The 16469-nt window shown below is 38.7% G+C and overlaps 2 protein-coding genes across 7 annotated transcripts in view; one reads left to right on the forward strand and one right to left on the reverse strand.

Annotated features, from left to right (window-relative positions):
- The window catches only part of LOC149137947 (protein mono-ADP-ribosyltransferase PARP14-like), a 507224-nt gene that overhangs the window by 234919 nt on the left and 255836 nt on the right, over positions 1-16469 (reverse strand). The gene's annotated exons all lie outside the window — the stretch shown is intronic.
- Positions 1-16469, forward strand: part of LOC149137950 (uncharacterized) — a 72335-nt gene that overhangs the window by 43327 nt on the left and 12539 nt on the right. For all 4 annotated transcript variants that reach the window (XM_089340459.1, XM_089340308.1, XM_089340380.1 and 1 more), the window contains one exon: positions 12962-14479. In XM_089340459.1, coding sequence (XP_089196585.1) covers positions 12962-14479 — 1518 coding nt within the window. The remainder of the gene's footprint in view (positions 1-12961; positions 14480-16469) is intronic.

Below are 16469 nucleotides of genomic sequence, written 5' to 3' on the forward strand. Positions count from 1 at the left end.
ACGTTTATAAGGAAGGAAAATTAAAGATGGATTGTAGATATAATTGACCGTTAATGTTGTATCATATTAAGTTATGGTAATTAACCTAAATAAATGGCAATACAAGGTACAAAACTATAAAGTGATGAAATAATAAGAATAAACGTACTTACGATAACAAAATCGATAGTATATACGTAAATATACGTAAATATACTTAAAACTCTACGGATATAACTTTTCGGGGATTAAACTTGCTGTACTAACTAGAGAAGGAGAGAGAGTGTGAACAACTGGCATTAGAGTTAGATATAATTGTTATTTTAGATAATATTATAATGTTATTATTCTCATTGTTGTTATTATTATTATTATAAATGTAAAAATTAATTTATTATTATTACTATTAATGTTATTGTCTAAAGTTAAATGAAAATAAATACAAAGTGGGGTGATAGTTCATACCACATGTAAAATGGCTGTCAACTAGTGAGTATGTTGGTAGGTGTAAAAAAATAATAATAACTAAAATTAGTAAAAAGGATGAAATTAATGAAACGAGCTGAAGGTGTGTTTCCTCCAATGCTGGTATCTGTATGCTCTCTATGTTATCTGGTTCACTAAATTATTCTTGGAAAACAGAACGTGGAATAGCTCCAAGTTATAGAGAGGACAAAAATCTTTACCCTTGTCGTAGGGCATTGAGGTAGCCAGTATTGACCATTCCAAAGAGAACTGTTTATTGCAGTTCTTAAGTTTCCAGATTAAATTACTAAGACCGGTACTATTAATTTTATTCCTATCCCTAAAGCATGAGTAATGGTTAGAGATTCTCTTGGAGACCTGCGATGAAGAGCAACCTATGTAATGCAAGACCTCTGTGTTAGTCGTTACCTTACATTGATAAACCACATTTTTGGTCCTAGCATTCACACTCAAAAACTTGATTCTATTACTATTAGATTCCGAGATACTAATCTTATTGTTGTGATAGTTATTGTTATATTTACTAATGATGTACTTATCTATATTTTTATCTAAATAACTATTGCTACCATAGAACACTTGGTGGGAGGATCTTGCTCGTGATATTCAGGCTGCTGCTGATGCAAATGACAGCAAGAAGCTTTACCATCTTATGAAGCGAGCTTATGGACCTAAGAGCTCCACATCAGCTCCTTTGCTTTTCAAGGAGTCTTCCACCCTGTTTACTAAATCAACAGAAATCACAGGTCGCTGGATTGAACACTTCTCTGAACTCCTAAACAAGTCAGTTGTGGATGAAACAGTGATTGATACTATGCAACAAAGACCTATCATTGGCTCCTTAGACTCTTCGCCCTCAATAGATGAAGTAATGACATCAATAAGTAAATTGAATCTTGGTAGGGCACCTGGAAAGGATGGAATTTGTGCTGAGGTTTTGCGATTTGGTGGTAATTACATCGCACAGTCCCTTCATGAACTTATTAGTGCAGTCTGGGGGGATGGTGCAATCCCTAAGGACTGGAAGGATGCAATTATTCTTCCTCTATATAAAGGAAAAGGAACCAGAACAATGTGTGGTAACTACAGAGGCATTGCTCTACTATCAGCTGCTGGCAAGGTTCTGGCAAATATTCTTCTTACTCGTCTGAATGGGTGTCTCGTAAATGATGTCCTATCTGAATCTCAATGTGGCTTCCGATCTGGTAGAGGGACAATGGATATGATTTTCACAGCAAGACAGATGCAGGAGAAGTGATATGAGCAGAATATGGATCTTGTCCAGGTATTCATTGATTTAACAAAGGCCTTTGATACTGTAAATAGGGCATTACTATGGAAAATACTTGGCAAACTTGGATGTCCGGATCACTTTGTATCTATAATTAAATCATTTCATGATGGGATGGAGGCTTGGGTCAATATTGGTGGTGGCTTGGCAGGACCCATTCTTGTAGAGAATGGTGTCAAGCAGGGTGACATCCTTGCCCCAACTCTCTTTTCTTTGTACTTTGCTGCTGCTTTTACTCATGCTTTTGCTAAGGTTCGCTCTCTGGGAATATATATCGGGTATCGATTTTCTGGCTGCCTCTTTAATTTGTGCTGATTTGCTGCCGATTCAAAAGTCTTTTAGTCTCTTATTCGTGACCTCCTTTATGCAGATGACTGTGACTTAGTCATTCATAAAGTGGATGACATGCAAATACTTATGAATCATATTTCTGCTTGTTCCAAGGCATTTGGACTCAGCATTAGCCTGGACAAGAATGTTGTGATGTTCCAGACTGCACCAGGAAAGCTACATATGGAACCAGCTATCTTGGTTGAAGGAACAATTCCGAAAGTCATAGACAGGTTTGTCTACCTGGGCAGCACAGGACAAACTGACGCTAACATGTCTCAAGAATCATGATCATGGTCCCCAATACACAAAAATACAAAGGGAACAAGCCCAAATTAAGGTATCTGCAGTCTTGGTTGACAATCTTACTAGGGATGGTGTCTTGATAAAAATACCAGTTGATGGCTAATCTTAGAACACAAACCTCAGTATTGAGCGAAAATGCTTTTTACAAGTGTTTCAAATAATGGTGTCAATGAGGCTGGAACCAACAGTCCCCTGTGTAGGATCAGTCATTATCCAGAGACTGCTTGTACACAAGATCAAAGGCAGAGAAGAAGGAAACAAACCAAACCGTAATTGAATGCTGGATCAGGAATGAACCCAAGATTCGGACAATAAATGAGAGCAAAATGGAATGAGATAGGACTTTTCGAAATAAGTGAGCCATGGTTAGCTGACCAGGTAAGAGCAATTAGAGCAAAAAGATGGTTAACAGACATGGAAATTGAAGAGATAAAAAGGAAAATAGAAATAATACTTCACCAACAGATATTGTGCCCAGTGAGAACAGAGAAATAAATAAGGGCAGAGAAGATGTAGAATGAAATGTAAATGTAACTGCATTCTCAGCAAATGAAGCAGAAATAATAGGAAGAGCTGTATCACAAGAATACGATGATGACCAGCAAGACATAGTGAGGATGCTGGGCTGATAGAAAAGACCAGGATCAAGCACCCCCAGAAGCAGAGGAACATTGATCGACACAAGATCAAGGTTGAAAGCAAAAAGATAGATTCAGGTCTTGGGCTATTCCATTCGAGAAATATAACAGAAACTAATGAGATTATTTGGGATGCAGCAATGGTTGCTGCAGATAGAGTTGGATACAGACGAAGAGAACAAAAAGCAGAAGATAAAGAACCATTCTGGTGTAGACAAATTTGTGGGAAACAAAGTTAAGAAGACATTTAAGACAAGCTGATAGAATGAGAAGAGAGGAATTGCAGAATGAAAGTATAAGAATGATGCTGGAAAGAACATATAGAATAAGAGATGAAGGTTATGATGTGATATTGGAAGAATTGAAACAAAGAATAGGAGCAATCAAAGCAAAACTGTAAAGGTATGACAATAGAACAAACACAATTCAGGCAAAACAGATTGTTTGAAGCAAATCAGAAGAAACTGTTTCAGGAACTAGATGGGCAAATACACATAACAATGATACCAGATTCAGAGGAGAGCAGGGCATTCTGGAAAGGGATCTGGGACCAACCTGTAGATCATAATAATGTAGCAGAGTAGTTGCATGAAATCCAAGATAGGTTAAGAAATATAGAAGGCCAAGAAGACACGAAAATAACTACAGAAATGATACGAAAAGCAGTTAAGAAAATTCCCAAATTGGAAAACCTCAGGACTGGAAGGGGTCACAGGTATTGGATGAAAAAGTTGAGGGAGCTCCATGAAAGGATAGCACAACAGCTAGATGAGTGCTTGCAGGAAGGTGCAGTACCCAGCTGGATGACAAAGGGAAAGACATTGTTATGTGCCAAGGATCCTGGAAAGGGAAATGTTGCATCCAACGTTAGAACAATAACATGCCTTCCGCTCATGTGGAAACTAATGTCAGGTGATTTGGCTGGTGAACTAGACAGATATTTGGAAATAAGTGGGCTGCTACCCTTGAACAGAAAGGGTACTGTAAAAGGAGCCAGGGAACGAAGGATCAGCTCTTAATTGATAATCTAATTATCAGGAATTGCAAGAGAGGACATACAAACCTGAGCATGGCATGGGTCGACTATTACAAAGCATCCAGCCATAGAAAACCATGCCAGATCAGACTTGAGTCTGGTGCAGCCTTCCAGTTTACCTGCCCCGGTCAAACCATCCCACCCATGCCATCATGGACAACAGACATTACATGATGATGATGGTTATTATTATTTCAGTGATTATGGTGCCGAGCTGGCAGAATCGTTAGCATGCCGGACGAAATGGTGAGCGGCATTTCATCCATCTTTGCACTCAAAGTTCAAATTCTGCCACGATCGACTTTGTCTTTCATCCTTTTGCATTTGAACTGGGATTGATGTACTTAATTTAGCCACTCTTCTATAATTGATGGACTTGTGCCAAAATTTGAAACAAGAATTCCAGTGATGTTTATGGTCAATAAAATAAGTACCAGTTGAGCTCTGGAATCGATATAATTGACTTTGCCACTCTTCTAAAATTGCTGGAATTGTGCCAAAATTTGAAACCAAAATTCCAGTGATGTTTATGGTCAATAAAATAAGTACCAGTTGAGCAGTCTGATCGATGTAATTGACTTTGCCACTCTCCTGAAATTGCTGGCCTTGTGCCAAAATTTGAAACCAGAATTCCAGTGATGTTTATTGTTAATAAAATAAGTACCAGTTGAGCACTGGGATCGATGTAATTGACTTTGCCACTCTTCTGAAATTGCTGGCATTGTGCCAAAATTTGAAACCAGAATATCAGTGATGTTTATGGTCAATAAAATAAGTACTAGTTGAGCACTGGGATCGATGTAATTGACTTTGCCACTCTTCTGAAATTGCTGGCCTTGTGCCACAATTTGAAACCAGAATTTCAGTGATGTTTATGGTCAATAAAATAAGTACCAGTTGAGCACTGGAATCGATGTAATTGACTTTGCCACTCTCCTGAAATTGCTGGCCTTGTGCCAAAATTTGAAACCAAAATTCCAGTGATGTTTATTGTCAATACAATAAGTACCAGTTGAGCACTGGGGTCGATGCAATTGACTTTGCCACTCTCTTGAAATTTCTGGCCTTGTGCCAAAATTTGAAACCAGAATTCCAGTGATGTTTATTGTCAATAAAATAAGTACAAGTTGAGCACTGGGATCGATGTAATTGACTTTGCCACTCTCCTGAAATTGCTGGCCTTGTGCCAAAATTTGAAACGAGAATTCCAGTGATGTTAATGGTCAATAAAATAAGTACCAGTTGAGCACTGGGGTCGATGTAATTGACTTTGCTACTCTCCTGAAATTGCTGGCCTTGTGCCAAAATTTGAAACCAAAATTCCAGTGATGTTTATGGTCAATAAAATAAGTACCAGTTCAGCACTGGGGTCGATGTAATTGATTTTGCTACTCTCCTGAAATTGCTGGCCTTGTGCCAAAATTTGAAACCAAAATTCCAGTGATGTTTATGGTCAATAAAATAAGTACCAGTTGAGCAATCTGATCGATGTAATTGACTTTGCCACTCTCCTGAAATTGCTGGCCTTGTGCCAAAATTTGAAACCAGAATTCCAGTGATGTTCCTGGTCAATAAAATAAGTACCAGTTTAGCACTGGGGTCGATGTAATTGACTTTGCTACTCTCCTGAAATTGCTGGCCTTGTGCCAAAATTTGTAACCAGAATTCCAGTGATGTTTATTGTCAATAAAATAAGTACCAGTTGAGCACTGGGATCAATGTAATTGACTTTGCCACTCTTCTGAAATTGCTGGCATTGTGCCAAAATTTGAAACCAGAATATCAGTGATGTTTATGGTCAATAAAATAAGTACCAGTTGAGCACTGGGGTCGATGTAATTGACTTTGCCACTCTTCTAAAATTGCTGGCCTTGTGCCACAATTTGAAACCAGAATTTCAGTGATGTTTATGGTCAATAAAATAAGTACCAGTTGAGCACTGGGGTCGATGTAATTGACTTTGTCACTCTCTTGAAATTTCTGGCCTTGTGCCAAAATTTGAAAACAAAATTCCAGTGATGTTTATTGTCAATACAATAAGTACCAGTTGAGCACTGGGGTCGATGCAATTGACTTTGCCACTCTCTTGAAATTTCTGGCCTTGTTCCACAATTTGAAACCAGAATTCCAGTGATGTTCCTGGTCAATAAAATAAGTACCAGTTGAGCACTGGGATCGATGTAATTGACTTTGCCACTCTCCTGAAATTGCTGGCCTTGTGCCAAAATTTGAAACCAGAATTCCAGTGATGTTTATGGTCAATAAAATAAGTACCAGTTGAGCACTGGGATCGATGTAATTGACTTTGCCACTCTTCTGAAATTGCTGGCCTTGTGCCAAAATTTGAAACCAGAATTCCAGTGATGTTTATGGTCAATAAAATAAGTACCAGTTGAGCACTGGGGTCGATGTAATTGACTTTGCCACTCTCCTGAAATTGCTGGCCTTGTGCCAAAATTTGAAACCAGAATTTCAATGATGTTTATGGTCAATAAAATAAGTACCAGTTGAGCGCTGGGATCGATGTAATTGACTTTGTCACTCTCCTGAAATTGCTGGCCTTGTGCCAACATTTGAAACCAGAATTCCAGTGATGTTCCTGGTCAATAAAATAAGTACCAGTTGAGCACTGGGGTCGATGTAATTGACTTTGCTACTCTCCTGATATTGCTGGCCTTGTGCCAAAATTTGAAACCAGAATTTCAGTGATGTTTATTGTCAATAAAATAAGTACCAGTTGAGCACTGGGATCGATGTAATTGACTTTGCCACTCTCCTGAAATTGCTGGCCTTGTGCCAAAATTTGAAACCAGAATTCCAGTGATGTTCCTGGTCAATAAAATAAGTACCAGTTGAGCACTGGGGTCGATGTAATTGACTTTGCTACTCTCCTGAAATTGCTGGTCTTGTGCCAAAATTTGAAACCAAAATTCCAGTGATGTTTATGGTCAATAAAATAAGTACCAGTTGAGCAGTCTGATCGATGTAATTGACTTTGCCACTCTCTTGAAATTGCTGGCCTTGTGCCAAAATTTGAAACCAGAATCCCAGTGATGTTTATTGTCAATAAAATAAGTACCAGTTGAGCACTGCGATCGATGTAATTGACTTTGCCACTCTTCTGAAATTGCTGGCCTTGTGCCACAATTTGAAACCAGAATCCCAGTGATGTTTATTGTCAATAAAATAAGTACCAGTTGAGCACTGGGATCGATGTAATTGACTTTGCCAATCTTCTGAAATTGCTGGCCTTGTGCCAAAATTTGAAACCAGAATTCCAGTGATGTTTATTGTCAATAAAATAAGTACCAGTTGAGCACTGGTCTCGATGTAATTGACTTTGCCACTCTTCTGAAATTGCTGGCATTGTGCCAAAATTTGAAACCAAATATCAGTGATGTTTTCGGTCAATAAAATAAGTACCAGTTGAGCAGTCTGATCGATGTAATTGACTTTGTCACTCTTCTGAAATTGCTGGCCTTGTGCCACAATTTGAAACCAGAATTTCAGTGATGTTTATGGTCAATAAAATAAGTACCAGTTGAGCACTGGGGTCGATGCAATTGACTTTGCCACTCTCCTGAAATTGCTGGCCTTGTGCCAAAATTTGAAACCAGAATTCCAGTGATGTTCCTGGTCAATAAAATAAGTACAGTTGAGCACTGGGGTCGATGCAATTGACTTTGCCACTCTCTTGAAATTTCTGGCCTTGTTCCACAATTTGAAACCAGAATTCCAGTGATGTTTATGGTCAATAAAATAAGTACCAGTTGAGCACTGGGATCGATGTAATTGACTTTGCCACTCTTCTGAAATTGCTGGCCTTGTGCCAAAATTTGAAACCAGAATTCCAGTGATGTTTATGGTCAATAAAATAAGTACCAGTTGAGCACTGGGGTCGATGTAATTGACTTTGCCACTCTCCTGAAATTGCTGGCCTTGTGCCAAAATTTGAAACCAGAATTTCAATGATGTTTATGGTCAATAAAATAAGTACCAGTTGAGCGCTGGGATCGATGTAATTGACTTTGTCACTCTCCTGAAATTGCTGGCCTTGTGCCAACATTTGAAACCAGAATTCCAGTGATGTTCCTGGTCAATAAAATAAGTACCAGTTGAGCACTGGGATCGATGTAATTGACTTTGCCACTCTCCTGAAATTGCTGGCCTTGTGCCAAAATTTGAAACCAGAATTCCAGTGATGTTCCTGGTCAATAAAATAAGTACCAGTTGAGCACTGGGGTCGATGTAATTGACTTTGCTACTCTCCTGAAATTGCTGGCCTTGTGCCAAAATTTGAAACCAAAATTCCAGTGATGTTCCTGGTCAATAAAATAAGTACCAGTTGAGCACTGGGGTCGATGTAATTGACTTTGCTACTCTCCTGAAATTGCTGGTCTTGTGCCAAAATTTGAAACCAAAATTCCAGTGATGTTTATGGTCAATAAAATAAGTACCAGTTGAGCAGTCTGATCGATGTAATTGACTTTGCCACTCTCCTGAAATTGCTGGCCTTGTGCCAAAATTTGAAACCAGAATTCCAGTGATGTTCCTGGTCAATAAAATAAGTACCAGTTGAGCACTGGGGTCGATGTAATTGACTTTGCTACTCTCTTGAAATTGCTGGCCTTGTGCCAAAATTTGAAACCAAAATTCCAGTGATGTTTATTGCCAATACAATAAGTGCCAGTTGAGCACTGGGGTCGATGTAATTGACTTTGCTACTCTCCTGAAATTGCTGGCCTTGTGCCAAAATTTGAAACCAAAATTCCAGTGATGTTTATGGTCAATAAAATAAGTACCAGTTGAGCAGTCTGATCGATGTAATTGACTTTCCCACTCTCCTGAAATTGCTGGCCTTTTGCCAAAATTTGAAACCAGAATTCCAGTGATGTTCCTGGTCAATAAAATAAGTACCAGTTGAGCACTGGGGTCGATGTAATTGACTTTGCTACTCTCCTGAAATTGCTGGCCTTGTGCCAAAATTTGAAACCAGAATATCAGTGATGTTTATGGTCAATAAAATAAGTACCAGTTGAGCACTGGGATCGATGTAATTGACTTTGCCACTCTTCTGAAATTGCTGGCCTTGTGCCACAATTTGAAACCAGAATTTCAGTGATGTTTATGGTCAATAAAATAAGTACCAGTTGAGCACTGGGGTCGATGCAATTGACTTTGCCACTCTCTTGAAATTTCTGGCCTTGTTCCACAATTTGAAACCAGAATTCCAGTGATGTTCCTGGTCAATAAAATAAGTACCAGTTGAGCACTGGGGTCGATGTAATTGACTTTGCCACTCTCCTGAAATTGCTGGCCTTGTGCCAAAATTTGAAACCAGAATTTCAATGATGTTTATGGTCAATAACATAAGTACCAGTTGAGCAGTCTGATCGATGTAATTGACTTTGTCACTCTCCTGAAATTGCTGGCCTTGTGCCAAAATTTGAAACCAGAATTCCAGTGATGTTAATGGTCAATAAAATAAGTACCACTTGAGCACTGGGATCGATGTAATTGACTTTGTCACTCTCCTGAAATTGCTGGCCTTGTGCCAAAATTTGAAACCAGAATTCCAGTGATGTTAATGGTCAATAAAATAAGTACCAGTTGAGCACTGGGATCGATGTAATTGAGTTTGCCACTCTCCTGAAATTGCTGGCCTTGTGCCAAAATTTGAAACCAGAATTCCAGTAATGTTTATGGTCAATAAAATAAGTACCAGTTGAGCAGTCTGATCGATGTAATTGACTTTGTCACTCTCCTGAAATTGCTGGCCTTGTGCCAAAATTTGAAACCAGAATTCCAGTGATGTTAATGGTCAATAAAATAAGTACCAGTTGAGCGCTGGGATCGATGTAATTGACTTTGCCACTCTCCTGAAATTGCTGGCCTTGTGCCAAAATTTGAAACCAGAATTCCAGTGATGTTAATGGTCAATAAAATAAGTACCAGTTGAGCACTGGGATCGATGTAATTGACTTTGCCACTCTTCTGAAATTGCTGGCATTGTGCCAAAATTTGAAACCAGAATATCAGTGATGTTTATGGTCAATAAAATAAGTACCAGTTGAGCACTGGGATCGATGTAATTGACTTTGCCACTCTTCTGAAATTACTGGCCTTGTGCCACAATTTGAAACCAGAATTTCAGTGATGTTTATGGTCAATAAAATAAGTACCATTTGAGCACTGTGGTCGATGTAATTGACTTTCCCACTCTCTTGAAATTTCTGGCCTTGTGCCAAAATTTGAAACCAAAATTCCAGCGATGTTTATTGTCAATACAATAAGTACCAGTTGAGCACTGGGGTCGATGCAATTGACTTTGCCACTCTCTTGAAATTTCTGGTCTTGTGCCACAATTTGAAGCCAGAATTCCAGTGATGTTCCTGGTCAATAAAATAAGTACCAGTTGAGCACTGGGATCGATGTAATTGACTTTGCCACTCTCCTGAAATTGCTGGCCTTGTGCCAAAATTTGAAACCAGAATTCCAGTGATGTTCCTGGTCAATAAAATAAGCACCAGTTGAGCAGTCTGATCGATGTGATTGACTTTGCCACTCTCCTGAAATTGCTGGCCTTGTGCCAAAATTTGAAACCAGAATTCCAGTGATGTTTCTGGTCAATAAAATAAGTACCAGTTGAGCACTGGGATCGATGTAATTGACTTTGCCACTCTCCTGAAATTGCTGGCCTTGTGCCAAAATTTGAAACCAGAATTCCAGTGATGTTTATGGTCAATAAAATAAGTACCAGTTGAGCACTGGGGTCGATGTAATTGACTTTGCCACTCTTCTGAAATTGCTGGCCTTGTGCCAAAATTTGAAACCAGAATTCCAGTGATGTTTATGGTTAATAAAATAAGTACCAGTTGAGCACTGGGGTCGATGTAATTGACTTTGCCACTCTCCTGAAATTGCTGGCCTTGTGACAAAATTTGAAACCAGAATTTCAATGATGTTTATGGTCAATAAAATAAGTACCAGTTGAGCAGTCTGATCGATGTAATTGACTTTGTCACTCTCCTGAAATTGCTGGCCTTGTGCCAAAATTTGAAACCAGAATTCCAGTGATGTTAATGGTCAATAAAATAAGTACCAGTTGAGCACTGGGATCGATGTAATTGACTTTGTCACTCTCCTGAAATTGCTGGCCTTGTGCCAAAATTTGAAACCAGAATTCCAGTGATGTTAATGGTCAATAAAATAAGTACCAGTTGAGCACTGGGGTCGATGTAATTGACTTTGCCACTCTCCTGAAATTGCTGGCCTTGTGCCAAAATTTGAAACCAGAATTCCAGTGATGTTTATGGTCAATAAAATAAGTACCAGTTGAGCAGTCTGATCGATGTAATTGACTTTGTCACTCTCCTGAAATTGCTGGCCTTGTGCCAAAATTTGAAACCAGAATTCCAGTGATGTTAATGGTCAATAAAATAAGTACCAGTTGAGCGCTGGGATCGATGTAATTGACTTTGCCACTCTCCTGAAATTGCTGGCCTTGTGCCAAAATTTGAAACCAGAATTCCAGTGATGTTTATGGTCAATAAAATAAGTACCAGTTGAGCACTGGGATCGATGTAATTGACTTTGCCACTCTTCTGAAATTGCTGGCCTTGTGCTAAAATTTGAAACCAGAATTCCAGTGATGTTTATGGTCAATAAAATAAGTACTAGTTGAGCACTGGGGTCGATGTAATTGACTTTGCCACTCTTCGGAAATTGCTGGCCTTGTGCCAAAATTTGAAACCAGAATTCCAGTGGTGTTTATGGTCAATAAAATAAGTACCAGTTGAGCACTGGGGTCTATGTAATTGACTTTGCCACTCTCCTGAAATTGCTGGCCTTGTACCAAAATTTGAAACCAGAATTCCAGTGATGTTTATGGTCAATAAAATAAGTACCAGTTGAGCGCTGGGATCGATGTAATTGACTTTGCTACTCTCCTGAAATTGCTGGCCTTGTGCCAAAATTTGAAACCAGAATTCCAGTGATGTTTATGGTCAATAAAATAAGTACCAGTTGAGCGCTGGGATCGATGTAATTGACTTTGCCACTCTCCTGAAATTGCTGGCCTTTTGCCACAATTTGAAACCAGAATTCCAGTGATGTTAATGGTCAATAAAATAAGTACCAGTTGAGCGCTGGGATCGATGTAATTGACTTTGCCACTCTCCTGAAATTGCTGGCCTTGTGCCACAATTTGAAACCAGAATTTCAGTGATGTTAATGGTCAATAAAATAAGTACCAGTTGAGCGCTGGGATCGATGTAATTGACTTTGCCACTCTCCTGAAATTGCTGGCCTTGTGCCAAAATTTGAAACCAAAATTCCAGTGATGTTTATGGTCAATAAAATAAGTACCAGTTTAGCACTGGGATCGATGTAATGGACATTGCCACTCTTCTGAGATTGCTGGCCTTGTGCCACAATTTGAAACCAGAATTTCAGTGATGTTAATGGTCAATAAAATAAGTACCAGTTGAGCGCTGGGATCGATGTAATTGACTTTGCCACTCTCCTGAAATTGATGGCCTTGTGCCAAAATTTGAAACCAGAATTCCAGTGGTGTTTATGATCAATAAAATAAGTACCAGTTGAGAACTGGGGCTGATGTAATTGACTTTGCCACTCTCCTGAAATTGCTGGCCTTGTGCCAAAATTTGAAACCAAAATTCCAGTGATGTTTCTTGTATTTATTATAATTAATAGAGATAGTTTACTTAGCATCATTTAAACGTTGATTATATTTTTCTAATTGCTAATGTATTATAATAATTACATATAACTTTGTCTTCAAATACTCTTCTGTCTTGATCCACTGAACTCCCCATCTCACCCCTAATCCCCCACCAACGAAATGATTCTATCTTTTATTTTTTCATAATTTAGTTGTGATGGACGTTTGTAGCAGAGGTCATATACTGCAAAATGTGGAGTTGGATGTTCAGCCATTCTGGGAACCATCTGAAGAAAATACCATTTCAAGACAGCAAGTCTATGACTATTCCCTACCTTCCAAGTTCCATCTGAGTTTTTTAAAGAAACATAAAATCATTGTTAATGAAAAGTTAAAGAAATGGTCTGAAGTTCTTTGGGAAGATTCCAAGATTAATAAACTGAAATTAAATTATTCTGAAGGAAATTTGGAGGAAATTGAACATTGTTTGAAAGATTTATTAAATTCCATTACTGTTGAAATTGTTGATGTTCCAACCGATATTTTTGAAGACATTGTTGGAACATTTAACAGTGAAGCTGACCAGAAGTATATTTATTTTGATATGCAATATCGTAAAGTTCATATTTTGGCATTTGATAAAAATAACGTGATTAAAATGAAAAATAGACTTTTGGATAATCTTAGAACTGAATGTGAGGATGACTTAGATATTCATGAAAGACGTATTCTATCCGGTCTCAGATTTTTTGAGCAGGCAGAAAGACAATTTGAAGAGCTAAAAGTCACAGTTCATAGTAACAAAGTTATTTTTGAAGGCCACTGTTCCAAAGTAACTGATTGTCAAAACGATATGTATAAAATTCTTCGGTCAATTGTAAAATCTGAATTGCGTTTGCCTATCAATACTGAAATGATCATTAATAAAGAACCAGTGAAAGAATATCTTGATAAAAAACTGAGAGACAATAATTGTATTGGTTCCTGGGAACCAGGCGATGGTGATTCAGTATTACTTTATGCAAGTGAGAAAAGACATCTTTCAGATTTGGAAAAAGTTATGAAACAAAGTTTTGTTGCCAATACATTGGATTTTGTAGACAAAATTAAGGGTACTCCAAATCAAGAAAAGTGGTTGACATTTGTTGAAAGTCTAAAAGAAGAGTTTCCAGATTTCTATTCTATTGGAGAAGATTCTATTGTTGCTGTTGATGCAGTAATTGATGATATAATAAAAAAAATTGCTAACTTTGAGCAATCGTTAACTTACGAATCTTATATATCGATGCCTCTTGAACATTTCCGCTTTCTTAAAGATGTCAAAGAACAGGAAATCAATGACTTTGGTGAGAAAAATAAAATGAAGAATGTGTGTCTCAAAGATAATAAGTTACATGTGGAAGGAACACAAGAGCAAATTAGGAAAATGGAAACATTTATAGGAGATCTAAGAAAAGATATCAGCTCAAAAGCCGGAACATTTAGATCTAAAAATATACAGGAAAGTGAAGCAGGAAAGAATGAAATGCAGAATCAATCTGAGAGTATAATATCATTAAATTCAGATTTAGGAAGTGAAGCAGAAGAAATACTTAATTTCAAGTATAAAAACTGTGAAATAGTGTTGAGGGAAGGTGACATCACGACTCTGGACACCGATGCTATTGTTAATGCTGCAAATGGCAGACTGGAACACATGGGAGGAATTGCAGCAGCCATTGTGCGGAAAGGTTAGTCATACCATTTTTTATAGTTTAATGTTTCTTTTTAGATCCATGTGTGGTTGAGAAACGTTTACTGACTCATGCTTATTTTCAATAATTATGGAGAGTCAAAGTTTTTTAAAAATCTATAAAATTTCTTCTTCTAAAATTCTAATTTTCTATTAGAAAAGTTTCTAAGAGTAAAAAGTGTATCATCCCTATACAAACCTCCCCTAGGTTCAGGAAAATCTCCACTTAAATTAAACAGAATATATATACCTACTAGATCAGTGACGTGTTCAGATTCTTCAGATCCCATTGTTATATGAAAGGAAAGCCTCCATTATTGACTTTTTAAATCCAATATTGGTTGTGAAAGTCAATAACTATTTTCCTGACAGCTAAAATTATGTTAATTTCTTCCATAGTTAGTTAAGAGTTTTTCCCACAAACAAAAGAGACGTATTTAATCATCATCATCATCATCGTTTAACGTCCTGTTTCTATGCTAGCATGGTTTGGACGATTTGACTAAGGATTGGTGAACTGGATGGCTGCACTAGGCTCCAATCTGATCTGGCAGAGTTTCTACAGCTGGATGCCCTTCCTAATGCCAACCACTCCGAGAGTGTAGTGGGTGCTTTTACATGCCACCAGCACGAGGGCCAGTCACGCGGTACTGGAAACGGCCACGCTCAAATGATTTTCTAATGCGGCACTGGCAACGACCTCGCTGAAATGATTTTCTAACATGCCACCATCACAAATGCCAGTAAGGCGACGCTGGTAACGATCATGCTCAAACGGTGAGTTTTACGTGCCACTAACACAGAAGCCAGACAGCTGCTCTAGTAATGATCACGCTCGGACGGTACTGTTAGTGCTCTACTGGCACAGGTGCCGGTCGGTCATCGAATATGGTTCAATTACTATTTCGATATCACTTGCCCCAACAGGCCTTCACAAGCAGAGTTTAGTGTCCAATGAAGTAGAAGTTGGCATGGGTGCCAGTCTTCGAATTTGGTTCGATTTCGATTACGATTCACTTGCCTCAACAGGTCTTTGCAAGCAGAGTTTAGTGTCCAATGAAGTAAAGATACGAATAAGTGAGCTGGCTACACTTCTGGCAGAGGCCACAGATTATGGTCTCACTTGCCTTGCTGGGTCTTCTCATGCACTGCATATTTCCAAAGGTCTCGGTCACTAGTCATTGCCTCGGTAAAGCCTAAATTTCGAAGGTCATGCTTCACCACCTCATCCCAGGTCTTCCTTGGCCTACCTTTTCCACAGGTTCCCTCCACTGCTAGGGTGTGGCACTTTTTCACACAACTATCCTCATCCATTCTCGCCATATGTCCATACCAGCGCAATCGTCTCTCTTGCACACCACAACTGATGCTTCTTAGGTCTAACTTTTCTCTCAAGGTACTTACACTCTGTCCAGTATCCACACTGACATTACACATCCATCAGAGCATACTGGCTTCATTCCTTGTCAGCTTACGCATGTACTCAGCAGTCATGGCTCATGTTTCACTGCCATGTAGCATGGCTGTTCATACACATGCGTCATACAGTCTGCCTTTTATTCTGAGTGAGAGGCCCTTTGTCACCAGCAGAGGTAAAAGCTCTCTGAACTTTACCCAAGCTATTCTTATTCTAGAAGCTACACTTTCAGCGCACCCTCCCCCACTACTAACTTGGTCACCCAGATAGCGGAAGCTATCAACTACATCTAGTTTTTCTCCCTGGAATGCGACAGAAGTTGTTTCCTGTTTGTTTACAGTGTTTATTGCACCTGAACATCTGCCACATACAAAAAGTAACTTCCTAGTTAACCTTCCTTTGATATTGCTGTACCTCTTATGTGTCCATAACTTGCACTGGGTACATCTTATAGAGTTACGACCTACATCTTTTCTACAAATCGAACAGGGCCATCTACCCGAAGGGGTTTGTGTTTTATCTACCTTCCTACTTATTAGAACTTTGGTTTTAGCTAGGTTGACTCTAAGGC

This window comes from Octopus bimaculoides, chromosome 1, assembly GCF_046866305.1.
Source record: "Octopus bimaculoides isolate indiv1 chromosome 1, ASM4686630v1, whole genome shotgun sequence".
In the NCBI taxonomy this organism is placed as follows: domain Eukaryota; kingdom Metazoa; phylum Mollusca; class Cephalopoda; order Octopoda; family Octopodidae; genus Octopus; species Octopus bimaculoides.